This window comes from Scyliorhinus canicula, chromosome 3, assembly GCF_902713615.1.
Source record: "Scyliorhinus canicula chromosome 3, sScyCan1.1, whole genome shotgun sequence".
NCBI classification, from domain to species: domain Eukaryota; kingdom Metazoa; phylum Chordata; class Chondrichthyes; order Carcharhiniformes; family Scyliorhinidae; genus Scyliorhinus; species Scyliorhinus canicula.
The window spans coordinates 204,743,596-204,758,531 of record NC_052148.1 but is presented as its reverse complement, the minus strand read 5'-3'; the positions used below and the strand labels follow the sequence as shown (position 1 = coordinate 204,758,531).

Sequence of the window (14,936 nt, the reverse complement as noted above, 5' to 3'; positions counted from 1 at the left end):
CTACAATGAGAAACCCCAATGACCAGCCGCCGTAACGGCACATCCCGCCGGCGGGGTGAAACAGAAATATGACGCAGTAGGGCGGAGAATCCAGCCCCTTGTTCTGTACACTTGCCCCCAGCCAGATCAGAAGCCCCTAGACTCCACACCCCTACTGGGAAAATTAGGGAGGCCGTGCTCAGTTGCCCTCTGCTCATCCAGACGCTTACCTTTGGCCGCGGGAAGATATTCAATGGTGAAGCCCTGTTGATTGGCAGGTGCCTCCATGGTGCTGACGTTCCTAGAGTTCAGACACACTGTTCAGGCATCAAACTTTGCTGGCCATGCAGTGCATTGATACAGCACATAGGCCTGCAAGGAGGCACTTGAAAGTTGTGAATATTCTGTTTATTAAACGGTCAACAGTAACAAAGATTTGAAAACCAACTACGTTACATTCCACATATCACACTAACCATTAAACAAGGAAACATCACCATTCCATATTGATGCCAATATAAAACTATACCAGCTCACTTTCACAAAAAAAACAAATACATGGCATCACCCTGCGCAGATTTCACAACAGAAATGGAGGATAAGCCTGAGAATGTGTTGTCATGTCCAGAAGGTTGTCGGAGAAATGATCTGTCCATCAATGTGTTCCTTGTTCCACTTATCAGTGCCATTCTCCATCCAGGAGCCGCAGCTGTGCAGGCCCTCCCACACAGCCCGATCTCACCCCAACCAAATCCTGGCATTTACATATTCCACCAGCGCTCAAGGTGCAGTTGAACATTCTTGACTTCCAGGGTGTTTAACCCACGGTGACATCCAGTTACATGCAGCACGCACCACACCAGCAACAAAAGCATCAGCAATCTGCAAAAGCATTTCTTCAACAGTGTCAGCAGGTGGCCCATTTGGATCAATGTCACGCACCATGTTCCACAGCATCTTCTGGCTTTAAACTATTGCCTTCTGGACTCATACCTTGAGTCTGGTGTTCCAGGACCCAGGTATCTTAGAAAAACATTGTCCTTCTTTCCAGCTACAGAAAAGGAAGGAAACAGCAACAGCAGCCTCCTGCCACCACTAGGAGCAAGCAACAAACACAACCTGCCCTCACAACTAACAAGGCTAATTCCTCATTTGCAATAACCTTCAGCTGTGAAGCTAGAGGCTGCTCACAGTCAAAGGGAGTGAAATTGAATTTCAGGAGAGAAGCTTCAGCATACTGTCCTGGAAGAGTTTGGTAGGACAGACAAACTGAAGCTGTGGTTGCCCCGGTTACGGATCTCCACTATATTTAAAGATGTATTGAAAGCCTCACAGATGCAAAGCCCCTCACGCCCCCCCCCCCCCCCCTTACCGACCCTGGGGCAGAAACACCGGTGCCCTTGAGCTGCAAGCCATAAAATAGAAATGGCTACTCACCTCTTCACTTCCCCTCAGTAGCCAGCTTCACATTTTTGAAAAGGAGTACTAAACGACGCCCACGTGACTTCCCGCTGGGGAGTTGGATAATTTCCGGGACGCCGCTGCAATATTCTTGCCATTTTTGGGCAAGATCTGGAACTCGCCATTGGGAACAGACTGGGTGGATCATCAACTTGAATCTCGATTTTGTCCCGATGGGCCCCAATCCATGCTGGGCAGAAATGTATTACACTGAGAGAGTTTCAGATTCCTCATTAGTGAGGAAGCTACACACACTGTGAGATCTTGTTACATGATACGATAGTGAGAATGATTTTTCAGTGGTGGCAACATTAATTGCTCATCCCTCTTTATGTTAAAGATTAGTCTCACTGCACCTTCTAGACAATGATACTACTCTACACTTTAATATGTGTTCTTAATTAGGAAAGAAACTGTTTTATAAACATAATCAAATATAATTAATGCTAAACAAATGAACTGAAACCTTTCAAAAAAAGTATTCAAATGTGTACATTTTTTTTTATAAATGTTTTTATTCAGTTTTCATATTTTATATTGAACAAATTACAAATTGTTAGGAGAGAAAAAAAAAAACAAACACGCAAAAATTAACATACATATTTACAGGTAAGCATCTTCGTAGTAGTAACTGCGCCCCCCCCCCCCCCCCCCCCCTCAACATGTTTATTTAGTTTGGTTTTGGGCCTTAGCTAGCCATCGAACCCCCGTAACGAACCTGTAGCCCCCCCCCCCTCCCGCTACCTTCCCCCGACTATTCTTCCTCTTGTACATTGGCCACAAATAGGTCCCGGAACAGTTGCATGAATGGCTCCCACGTTCTGTGGAAGCCGTCGTCCGACCCTCGGATGGCAAATTTGATTTTCTCCATTTGGAGAGATTCCGAGAGGTCGGACAGCCAGTCCGCAGCTCTGGGCGGTGCTGCTGACCGCCAGCCAAACAGGATTCTACGGCGGGCGATCAGGGAGGCAAAGGCAAGGGCGTCCGCCCTCCTCCCCAGGAATAGATCTGGCTGTTCTGAAACCCCGAAGACCGCCACTATCGGGCATGGCTCCACCCTCACTCCCACCACTTTGGACATAACCTCGCAGAAGGCTGTCCAGTACTCCACGAGTCTGGGGCAAGACCAGAACATGTGGGCGTGGTTGGCCGGGCCTCTTTGGCACCGTTCACATCTGTCTTCCACCTCCGGGAAGAACCTACTCATACGGGTTCTTGTTAAGTGGGCTCTATGTACCACTTTTAGTTGCGTCAGGCTGAGCCTTGCGCACGTGGAGGTGGAGTTGACCCTATGCAGTGCTTCGCTCCAGAGTCCCCACCCTATCTCCATCCCCAGGTCGTCCTCCCATTTCCTCCTTGTTGCGTCCAGTACGGTGTCGTCCCTATCTACCAGTCGGTCATACATGTCACTACAGTTCCCTTTCTCTAGGATACTTGCGTCCAGTAGGTCTTCCAGTAGTGTCTGTCGTGGCGGTTGTGGGTACGTCCTTGTCTCCTTTCGTAGGAAGTTTTTGAGCTGCAGGTACCGTAGCTCGTTCCCCCCAGCTAGCTGAAATTTCTCTGTCAGTTCGTCCAGTGTTGCGATCCTGTCGTCCGTGTATAGGTCCCTGACTGTCAGTGTCCCCCCGTCCTGCCTCCACCTTTTGAAGGTGGCGTCAGTCAGTGCTGGTGTGAACCTATGGTTGTTGCAGATGGGAGCCCTGTTCGACATTTTGGTCAGGCCAAGTTGCTGCCGCAGTTGGTTCCAGGATTGGAGGGTGGCTGTCACCACTGGGCTGCTGGAGTGTTTTTTGGGTGGGGATGGGAGTGCTGCCGTGGCGAGGGCCCGGAGGGAGGTTCCCATGCAGGAGGCCTCCTCCGCACGCACCCACTCAGCTTCTGGCTCCTGGATCCATCCCCTTACTCGCTCGGCTGTTGCTGCCCAGTGGTAGAATTGTAGATTCGGGAGGGCTAACCCTCCCCTGGTTTTTGTTTTTTGTAAGACCTTCTTTGGGATCCTAGCATTTTTACCCCCCCATACGAACGCCATGATGAGTTTGTCCAGCGCTTTGAAAAAGGCCTTGGGGATGTAGATCGGAATGGATCTAAACAGGAAGAGGAACCTGGGCAGTACGTTCATTTTGATCGTCTGAACTCTCCCCGCGAGGGAGAGCGGGAGTATGTTCCATCTTTGCAGGTCCTTTTTAACTTCCTCCGTCAGGCTGGTGAGGTTCCATTTGTGGATCCCTTTCCAGTCATGGGCTATTTGGATCCCCAGGTTCAAATGTGTACATTAATCTTAAATGCACGGATTGTTTTCCATGTATAGACTCTCTTAGACACTACACACTGGCATGGACGGGTTGAGCTGAATAGCCTATTTCTGTGCCATTTATCCTATGTGCAGACGATTGCCCAGTCTTGATGGTGAGTAACCAATCTGCCTCTCTGTGCATCTGTTGATTCAATGGTATTACCAACAATTAAGAAGTGTATTTGAACGTTCCATGCTGGATTATCTTCCATCCTGGTGGAGGAACAACTAGCCTCCAGGTAGTCTAGTCTGGGCATTTAATGCCCCAGTTCCGCTTGTCAAAACAATAGTGAGGCTCGTGGAATATTTATGTACAAATCACACAGCAGCTCCTGGGAAAGGTAAATGAGAAAATCTTCATGTTGTTATCCAAGATGTGTTGCTTTGCTGCTATTTTACAAAAATTATCTCTGATTCTCTTGATACACCATTCAAATGTATTCTCATAGAATCCCTACAGTGCAGGAGGCCATTTGGTCCACTGATCCACTCCACCCTATATCCGTAATCGCTTAACTTAACCTGTACATCCCTGGACACTAAGGGGCAATTTATCATGGCCAATTCACCTAACCTGCACATCTTTGAACGTGAATACCATGACGTTACTTGAAGGGTAAATATGAACTAAACTCATCGCAGAAGGTTAGGATTGTCCATTTCAGTCCAAGAACCTTTTATATATGATATAATTGTTTATTATTACTAAACAATAGGCGAAATTCTCCAACCCCCCGTAGGGTCGGAGAATCGCCCGGGGCCGGCGAAAATCCCGCCCCCACCGTGGCAGAAATTCTCTGCCACCCGGGAATTGGCGGGGGCGGGAATCGGCGAGCCTTCCTGCGGCGATTCTCCAGCCCGCGATGGGCCGAAGTCCCGCCGCTGAGAGGCCTCTCCCGCCGCCGTGGTTTGAACCACCTCTGGTGGCGGCGGGATCGGCGGCGCGAGCGGGCCCCCGGGGTCCTGGGGGGGGCGCGGGGCGATCGGACCCCGGGGGTGGTGCCCCCACGGTGGCCAGGCCCGCGATCAGGGCCCACCAATTGGCGGGCGGGCCAGTGCCGTGGGGGCACTCTTTTTCCTCCGCCGCCGTCACGGCCTCCACCATGGCAGAGGCGGAAGAAAATCCCCCAGCGCGCAAGCGCCGGTGATGACGTCAGCGGTAGCTGACGCACCGGCGCATGCGCAAACCGGCGAAGGCCTTTCGGCCAGCCCCGGCGCCGGGTGGCAAAGGCCGCTGGCGCCGGTTTTGGCGCCAGTCGGCATGGCGCCAACCACCCCGGCGCGGGCCTAGCCCCCAAAGGTGCGGAGAATTCCGCACCTTTGGGGAGGCCCGACGCCGGAGTGGTTGGTGCCACTCTGCTATGCTGGGACCCCCCGCCCCGCCGGGTAGGGGAGAATCCCGCTCAATATCTCTGACACTAAAAAAAAACTGTTACAAGCATGCAATCACAAAAACACAAGAATTAGGAGAAGCGGTGGACCATTCAGAATCTTGATCTGGCTTTCATTCGATAAGATCACGACTTATCTGATTGTGGACTCAACTCCACTTTCCTGTCTGCCTCCCTTAGCCCCCGTGTTGATTAAAAATCTATCTAACTCAGTTGTGAATATATTTAATGACGCAGCTGCCACCACTCTCAGAGGAAGAGAATTCACAGTCTAACTACCCTTTGAGAGAGAAAAAATTCTCCTCCTCTCAGTATCAAATGGGAGACCCCTAATATTTGAACTGCGTTTTCCTAATACCTTTTCGGTAGTGATTGTAATTGTTTTAAATTCCTCCTTTCCTTTTACCCCTTGATTTTCAGGTATTGTTGGGATGTTTTTTGTGTCTTCTACAGTGAAGAAAGACAGAAAATACCTGTTCAATGCTTTGGCCATCTCCTTATTTCACATTATCAATTCCCTAGTCTCATCCTCTAAAGAACCAATACTCACTTTAGTTACATTTTTCCTTTTTGAATACCTGTAGGAAGTCTTACTACCTGCTTTTATATTTCTATCTAGCTTTCGCTCATACTCTAATTTCTTTTTTAAAAAATAAATCTAGAGTACCCAATTTATTTTTTTTTCCAATTAATGGGCAATTTAGCATGGCCAATCCACCTAGCCTGCTCATCTTTGGGTTGTGGGGGTGAAACCCACGCAAACACGGGGAGAATGTGCAAACTCCACACGGACAGTGACCTAGAGCCAGGATCGAACCTGGGACCTCGGCGCTGTAAGACAGCAGGGCTAACCTACTGCGCCGCCGTGCTGCCCAATACTCTAACTTCTACCACTTTATTTTTAAGTCATTAGAACATAGAACATAGAACAGTACAGCACAGAACAGGCCCTTCGGCCCTCAATGTTGTGCCGAGCCATGATCACCCTACTCAAACCCACATATCCACCCTATACCCGTAACCCAACAACCCCCCCCCCCAACCTTACATTTATTAGGACACTACGGGCAATTTAGCATGGCCAATCCACCTAACCCGCACATCTTTGGACTGTGGGAGGAAACCGGAGCACCCGGAGGAAACCCACGCACACAGGGGGAGGACGTGCAGACTCCACACAGACAGTGACCCAGCCGGGAATCGAACCTGGGACCCTGGAGCTGTGAAGCATTTATGCTAACCACCATGCTACCCTGCTGCCCCTAATTGTTTGCTTGTTTCTAAAATCAGTCCAATCTTCTGTGCTATCACGAATATTTACAGTATTGTACGCTTTTTCTTTCAACTTGATACTATCCTTAACATCTTTGGTTATTAATATATGGTGCATCCTTCTCATAGCCTGTCTTTCTCGTTGGAATAAATCTTTGTCAGAGTTACGAAATATCTCTTTAAATGTCTGCCACTGTTTGTCCATTGATCTACCTCTTAACCTATTTTCCTAGTTCACTTTAGCCAACTCTTGTCTTTATATCCCCGTAATTGTCTTTATTTAACTTTAAGACCATACTTATACCCACAAAGTGAGATTTTCCCAAAAATTAGCAAAGGCCAGAAAAGTAGCATTGACAGCACCAACGGCAATGGTGGCTTTCTCCGCCACATAGATTTACATAGAATTTACAGTGCAGAAGGAGGCCATTCGGCCCATCGAGTCTGCACCGGCTCCTGGAAAGAGCACCCTACCCAAGGTCAACACCTCCACCCTATCCCCACAACCCAGCAACCCCATCCAACACTAAGGGCAATTTTGGACACTAAGGGCAATTTATCATGGCCAATCCACCTAACCTGCACATCTTTGGACTGTGGGAGGAAACCGGAGCACCCGGAGGAAACCCACCACACACGGGGAGGATGTGCAGACTCTGCACAGACAGTGACCCAAGCCAGAATCGAACCTGGGACCCTGGAGCTGTGAAGCGATTGTGCTATCCACATGGGGCAACACAAAAAAACTTCGAAGGATCGGGTCCCATGATGTTGACATTTCGGTGGTGGGTGGCCTCTTATTTGCCTGTCCCGCCAGAAACTTAGAACTGTGCCCAGGAATGACTCCCTGAGCACTGCACTCACCTGAGCTCCCTTGGAAGGTTTGCTCACCAGGTGCACACCTTCAGAGACCACTTATGATTGACACTATTCTGCTGTCACGGTGATGTAGGTGTAATTTCTGGTGGGGGATGATGATGGTGATTCTGGCGGCTGGGCCTGATAATGACCGGGGCGGGGGGGGAGAGAATGGCTGTATCATAGTTGGACGGCGTGCGGCTTCCAACCAGTACATGGTGATACAGACACTCTGTGCGATAGGGGTCAATCATGTCATACATTTACACCACTGTAATACGCGACTTTGCACTTCTCACAATATTTTCTGCTCTTGTTGCTGAACCCACCCAACATGACTAGGAGTCGAAAATCAGGGCCATTTTCTCAAACTGAATGTGACATTCTATCATGTTATAATTGCTGTTGATTAGAGGCTCCTTTACTATGATATTAATTAATCCTGGTCCTTTGCACATTACCAGGTTTAAAATAGTTGTGTTTGGTGTTGTGTACTTTTGGTCTTTTGTACTTCATGAAGGAATCCACCAAACACAGCGACTTGTCCAAACCAGAATCTTTTATTGAGTCTAGTGTGGTAAGATAGCAATCTGTTACAGAGCACGTTATCATGGAGTCTGCTAACTACTCCTCTGGAACTTTCACCTAGCACTGACCATTCACATGTATGTCTTATTACCCTCTCAATCTTCTTCTCAAGATGGCTGGATGCCTTTCCCTTTATATCGGAGTCACAGATCACATGACCTTGGTCCAGAGACCACATGGAGTGTCTGGACCACTACCTGCTGGTTGGAGGTTACACACCTTCCAACTATGATATAGCCCATTGGCATATCACCACAGTTAGCACTAGAACGTACTGCTGTAAGAAATTGTCACAAATACTCTCTATGAACTTATCTTCTGGGCTACCTTTGACAGTCTGATTCATTCAGTCCACAAGGTTGAAATCACCCATGATAATTGCAGTACCCTTTATTATAAACCATCGCTATTCCTTCTTGCATACTCTGTCCTATAGTGTAGCTACTGTTCGGTGGCCTATACACTACTCCCACAAGTATAGTATTCATTATCTCTGCCCAAACTGATTCAATGTCTTTGTAAAAAAGAATTTAGAGTACCCAATTCATTTTTTTCCAATTAAGGGGCAATTTAGCGTGGTCAATCCACTTCGCCTGCACATCTTTGGTTTATGGGGGCGAAACCCATGCAAACACGGGGAGAATGTGCAAACTCCACACACACAGTGACCCAGAGCCAGGATCGAACCTGGGACCTCGGCGCCGTGAGGCAGCAGTGCTACTCACTACGCCACCGTGCTGCTCACTGATTCAATGTCTTGATCTAATGTCATCCATAACTGATAGAGCTACCCCATTAGCTTTCTGTCCTTCCGAAATGTCAAATTCCTTGAATATTTAGTCACCTTAGTCACCTTACCCCTGAAACGGCTATCAGGTTATACCTATCATTCCTTCAGCTGCTTTTAATTATCAGAGATCTTTAAAAATTACATTAACTTTATAATGCCAATTTTCCTCTTTCTAACAATGTCGTATTCTTTCACTCTTTATTAATTTGGCATTTCTGCAGCCAGTTGTTTGCTCTGCTCATTCACATGCCAGATGCCCTGCAGAGACACTACAGCATTTGCATCTTGCACTTCCAGAAACTTTCAGTGCAAGATCACATTGAAAATAAGTGGGCAAGAATAACTCTAATTAATGGCAAAACATTATGTGTTCACTGGCTATGTAGATTCTGGTACATTATATATCATCCACCATGATCTTCCAAAAACTACCTCACCAAAATTTGTATGTGCCAACGACATCTGCCTCACAACTCAAGCCCCCAACTTTGGCACCTTGGAACGGACCTTAAATGTGGACTTGTCAAAACATGAATAATATTGCAACACATGGTGACTCAAGCCAAGCACACACACACGTCAAAACTGGAACAATATTGCAACACATGGTGACTCAAGCCAAGCACACACACACATGCATGCACCCAAAACCCACAAAATGATAGAAAAAGTTCTCAATGCCTCCCACCTGCCACTTCATGTTGATCTATTCAGCTCACCTAAGGTACGACTCCCATCAAGAAGGCCGTCCCACACAAGACTTCAATGCAAAGTCCACCTGGACAAATGAATGGGAATCTTTGGACATGATGAACAAGTACCTGGGCTCAAACCCAACTCAACAGCTGCCTGGTTTCAATGGCAACTTGGCTTCAAGACTTTACATTCGCTAAATAAAATATATCCATCATTCTAAGGCCAATGCATTAGTGTTTTCCAATTTCTAACAGCAACGTGGGAGCACCTTCATCTTTACATGGACTGCAGCGGTTCATGGAGATAGCTCACCAGCACTTTATCAAGAACAATTAGGGTTGGGCAATAAATGCTGACCTTGCCAAATACACCCATATCCCAATAATAATTTTTTTTCAAAATTCCTGTATTGCTATAATTCCATTATTGATTATTTTTAAAGGCATCTTTATCAACATGAGATATGTTAATGTTGAGAAATTGATCGATTTTCCGCTCTGGGTAGGGAGCTCTCTGCACTGCTTTGCCAATACGCTTTAGCATCACAGTCGAATAATAATCTTTATTGTCACAAGTAGGCTTACGTTAACACTGCAATGAAGTTACTGTGAAAATTCCCTAGTCGCCACACTCAGATGCCTGTTCGAGTACTAGAGGATATGTGCACCTGTACCAGGTTAGATTTTACCCATTTAGGAACAGGAGTAGGTAATTCTGTCCCTTCAACCAGTTCGCCAATCAGTTAGATCATAGCTGATCTATACTTTGGTTTCATTTGTCTATCTTGGCTCTATATGCCTTGATACTGTTACCTTACAAAAATGTATCCTTCTTGTTCTTGAAAGCTCTAGTTTCCCACAGCCTAATGTGTTAATTATCTTGCAGAGTGACAATTTACGGTTAATGGTTGCTGGAACTTTTATGCTGTATTTAAATATAGTATAATACAGTGAACAGCTTCCCCACCACATTTTATGAAATGGGGATCTTTTTATCTGCCTGAGATGCAGCAGTAGGTAAATTAATGTTTGCAGCCTCCAATACCATCCATTTAAAATACAGATTTGTGCATATGAAAGAAATGATAGAAACGGCAGACCTGGTATTTCCGACAGGGTAACCTCAGAGAAATCACAGATGACATCAGGCAATTGGTAACGTCGGGGGTCGCCTATTTCGTATACAAGCTGCTCGGCAACAGTACCGAATGATACCAGTCCTCCAGTTTTAGGTGGTTTAGAAAGGACAAAGCTCCCATCAGAGGAACACTCAACCACTGGAAAACCAATGTTGTCCCTGGAAATGGATGAAACAAGGATTTAAACAGAAAAGCAATTGCTATTCAAATTTAGAGTGCAATACTATTTAATAAAAAGACATGAAAATGTAATGGACTAACTAATCCATATACAGGCAGTCCTCGGACTTGCGACATTATTGGTTTCTGATAAATGCATCCTGTGTCGAAATGTCACAACTCAGAACCGATTTTCTCATAAATACAAAATGGCGGTTGTTTCCCTATTTTCAACAAAATAACCCCAAATTTTATATTCAATCAATTATAGATCAGTAATATATCAACAGTAACATATTTATTGACATTAAAAAAAATCATATAAATGTACAGGTATATAGTGTACATTAACTACAAGTTATCTAAAAAGCACAGACAAATTTGTCTTTCTCATTCCTGGGCACATGGGTCGGTCTGGACTTTGGTTGGAGATTTTGAAGGGACGTTGCCTGGAGCCTTCTTAGGATTCTTGGCTTCCGGGTCTTCTGGGAGTCTTCTCTGCTTTCTTAAAGAAAGTGTCCAAGGAAGTTTGGACAGATGCTCTCTTCTCCTTTTAGCAGCTGTACATGTTATATATGCCCCTAATCACAGATGCACTGCAATCAATGTTGAGGTCATGTTCCTCAAATAGGGACATGGTGGGTTCCAAATATTGTAATGCCTCAGCCAATACATGTGCAGTTAAGACTTTACGAGGAGGAATCTATTCAACAGTGATTGCATCTTCTTCTTTCTCTGCCATTTGTTGCTGTTCCAATTCAAAGAGGTCCTCATTAGTTAATTCTTCAGAATGTGATGCCAGCAACTCATCGACATCCTCTGGTGTAATGTTTAAGTTGAGTTCTTCACCCATTTTGACAACAGTTCTGGTCACCTCTTCCACAGTGTCCATAAAGCCTCTGCGGTCATACATAAACTCAGGACACATGTAAATGTGATTGTGTGTCTTCATTCGGTGCTTCACCTATATTCTTAATGCATACTAAATGCTGAAGTCCTTCCAGAATTCCTTGGTCTGCCTTTTTTTCATTTTTTTCTCAGTTTCCCTGATGGCTTTAAAGGATTCAATTATCCCTTGGTCCATGGGTTGCAACAGTGAGGTGGTTTTAGGGGGCAAAAATGATGTCAGGATGCATGTCATTAAGGATGGTTGGGTGACCAGCAACATTGTTGAGGAGTAATAATGCGATAAATACAATATTACTCTGCTGCAATATTCCCTGACACCTGGCACAAAATCAACCTCAAAGATATTCCTATTGACACACATTACAACTGATTTCCACATCACAGGGAGAAATGCCTTGGAATATTGCTTGAAGGCTCTGTGGTTTTCTGACGTACACAAGCAAAGGTTTCAGTTTAAAATCACTTGTAGCATTGGCACCGAGCAGTAGAAGGAGCCTATCTTTAGCAGCTTTGAAACATGGCATGGATTTTTCCTCTTTGATAATGTAGGTTCTCAATGGCAATTTCTGCCCCCAGAAGAGTCCAGTTTCATCAACTTTAAAAACTTGGCAAGCACAATACCCACCCTCCTCAATGATTTCAGCTAATGCCTCAGGAAAAACTTGAGCTGCCTCCTCATCAGCACTGGCAGCTTCACCGGAGACCTTGGGCGCGACTCTCCTAAAACATTTTCTAAGTTAATTTGTGGCGGGTTTTCCAGGAATTTTCCCCACTGCTAGCCAATGATACTTAGTCACTTTTTCAGGCCCTGGGGAGTTTGTCACCGGCTTAGCCCACACTTAGAATTTTTTTTTGCACTGGGGAGCTGAACTCGGAGATCGGGCCACCATTTTGAAAGGATGCCCCGATCTCCAAGTGAGTTTGTCTCCCATGGTCAATCTCACACCCCCCACACACATGGACAGTACCCCACACTGCCAAGCGAGGACACCCTGTTATGGGGTCCCTGGGAGTTCTCTCTCTTGAGGCCCCGCCCAAGTCCCCTTACAGCACTCTCTCCCTTTTAGGACACCCCCATCACCCTTCCAACCTCCCAGAGGTCCCATCTTACCTGCCCTGCACGCCCCCACCCTTCAAACTCCCCCCATCCTCATTTCATGGACATGGACCCCTCTCACCTTGACCTTGGCAGTGCCACCCTGATGCCTGGGAACCTGGCACTGCCACTCTGGCAGCCAGGAAGTGTTCCTGCCATGGATAGTAAAAAGGTGTAAATTATTTATAACCACAGCTATGATTAATGCAACTGCTCTATATGAGGATTAGACTTGTCATGAATGAAAATCTCCAATAAAAGCTTTGAATAAAACCTTGCTCATTTACATTAGGTATGTTTGACACAATTTTGCTGAGCATTTGCTGTGTTGCCTGACATTATCAATCAACATGACTGGTGTAGAGATTTTTCAAGCATTGAATAGTTACGTGGTTGAAAAGTGCGGGCTCGACTGGGTTCATTACAGAGCAATCACAAGTGATGGAGCAGCCAACATGACTGGGAAAAACAGCAGAGTTATAATAAGGATTAAAGAGGCAGCTGGTCAGGATGTTGTTTGGAATCATTGTTTTATTAACTGCGAGGCACTGGCATCAAAAGGAATTCCATCCGATCTTGAAGGTGTTGAAGGGAATTGTGAAAGTTGGGAATTTCATTAAAAGCAGCGGACTCAATACCGGCCTTTTTGAGGCTCTGTGTTCCGATTTGCGGTCCAAGCACACACATTTATTGTTCCACACACAGGTACGTTGGCTGTCAAGGGGTCAGGTGTTTGTCAGAGTTTACAAACTGAGGTATGAAATCCACGCTTTCCTCCTTGAGAAATCGTCAGCTCTGGCTGATTCGTTTGCTGATGAAACTTGGATGCTCACTATGGCTTACCTTGCAGACATCTTTTCAATTCTAAATGAACTGATCTTCAAATTGCAAGGGAAGGATGACTATTGCTTTTGGCACAGTGAAGAAATAGATGCTTTCCAAATGTTTGGCACAAAGCCAAAACTACGACGTGTTCTCCACAGTACTATGACACATCGAAGAAAACAGTATTAGTAAGGGAACTGTCAATGGACCGGTAAACCTTATTCAGTCACATCTGGCTGTGCTGATCAATAGCTTTTGTTGCTACTTTCCAGAGAAGTTTCAGATTTTGAGAGAGAAGCGGTTGGTGAAAAACCTTCTGCGTTTAAGACCCCAGAGTCAATTATTAACTTACAGCTGACTCCAAATGAAGAGACTGAACTTCTGTGCCTCAGCTGTGACAGCACATTAAAAACACACCACAAGTCCTTGAGGCTGTCAGCATTCTGGAGTTGCGTCTCCGAGAAGTATCCAGTGCTGAGTAAAACAAGCATTGTGTTGCTAATGCCCTCCACATCGACCTACATGTGCAAGGTTGGATTTTCCATCCTCACAAAAATGGAGACAGCACACAGGAACTGGTTGAACTCTGCGCCTGATATGCGCATTGCCCTCTCCTCCTGTGAACCCATTTGGAGTGAAATCATGAGAACCAAGCAGGCTCACTTGTTGCTTTAAAGATAGGCATAAATGGCGTGTTATGAGGTCATTTAGCATGTGTCGCGAAAATTAGCCGGCGTGGGTCAGGAAGGTTGGTTGGTTGGTAAAAGTGGGTCCCGGGAAAAAAAGTGGATACTTTCTCCCGGAATCAATCCAAATCTATTTTCCACTTCAGATGATCTGCTTCCTTTTTCCTTTCTCAGAACTGACCATCATGGTGGAGATTCTTCCCTCTTGCCAAAGCTAGGTGAAACTTCAAGCCTCATTCAAATACTCACAAACTTGGGTACTTTCATTCAGAGCACAAGCTCCCATCCACTTTCTAAATGGTCAATAATAAAGACAGCATTTTCTCTGCTTCAGGTGCAGGACTGGCTACCTCTTTCTCTCAGATTTATACAGACTGACCTGCCTATGAGGTTCAGCGATATCAACCCAATAATATAATGACATTAAATAGACATTTCCTTCCTAAAGCGCATTTCCATTGTAATATAAATGACATGGGCCTTGTATCCAGCTAGAAATGCTAATTAGTTATCCTCTCGAGCCCAACCCAATTGGAATTAAATAGAAAATTTAAAATATAATCATTTACAAAGCCTGACATTTCTAAAACTTCCCCAAGATGGAGACTAATCTGTCTACAGTCATCATAGATGCTCCTGCCATTGTCTCCAGATGTTAAACACAAGTTTAATCTTTTTCCCTTTAAACAACATTTTAACAATCGAGCTTTTGTTGGGCAGAATTTAGCTCACATAATCCCCTTTATTCATCAATTTTACCCTAAATTAAGAGACAATTGTAAAACATAACCGTAC

At 45.6% G+C, this 14,936-nt stretch overlaps 1 protein-coding gene and 1 pseudogene across 4 annotated transcripts in view; one reads left to right on the top strand and one right to left on the bottom strand.

Moving 5' to 3' along the window:
• The window catches only part of lratb.1 (lecithin retinol acyltransferase b, tandem duplicate 1), a 253,628-nt gene that overhangs the window by 143,036 nt on the left and 95,656 nt on the right, over positions 1 to 14,936 (bottom strand). For all 4 annotated transcript variants that reach the window (XM_038792045.1, XM_038792044.1, XM_038792046.1 and 1 more), the window contains one exon: positions 10,428 to 10,624. In XM_038792045.1, coding sequence (XP_038647973.1) covers positions 10,428 to 10,624 — 197 coding nt within the window. The remainder of the gene's footprint in view (positions 1 to 10,427; positions 10,625 to 14,936) is intronic.
• Positions 11,708 to 14,130, top strand: LOC119963586 (annotated as a pseudogene).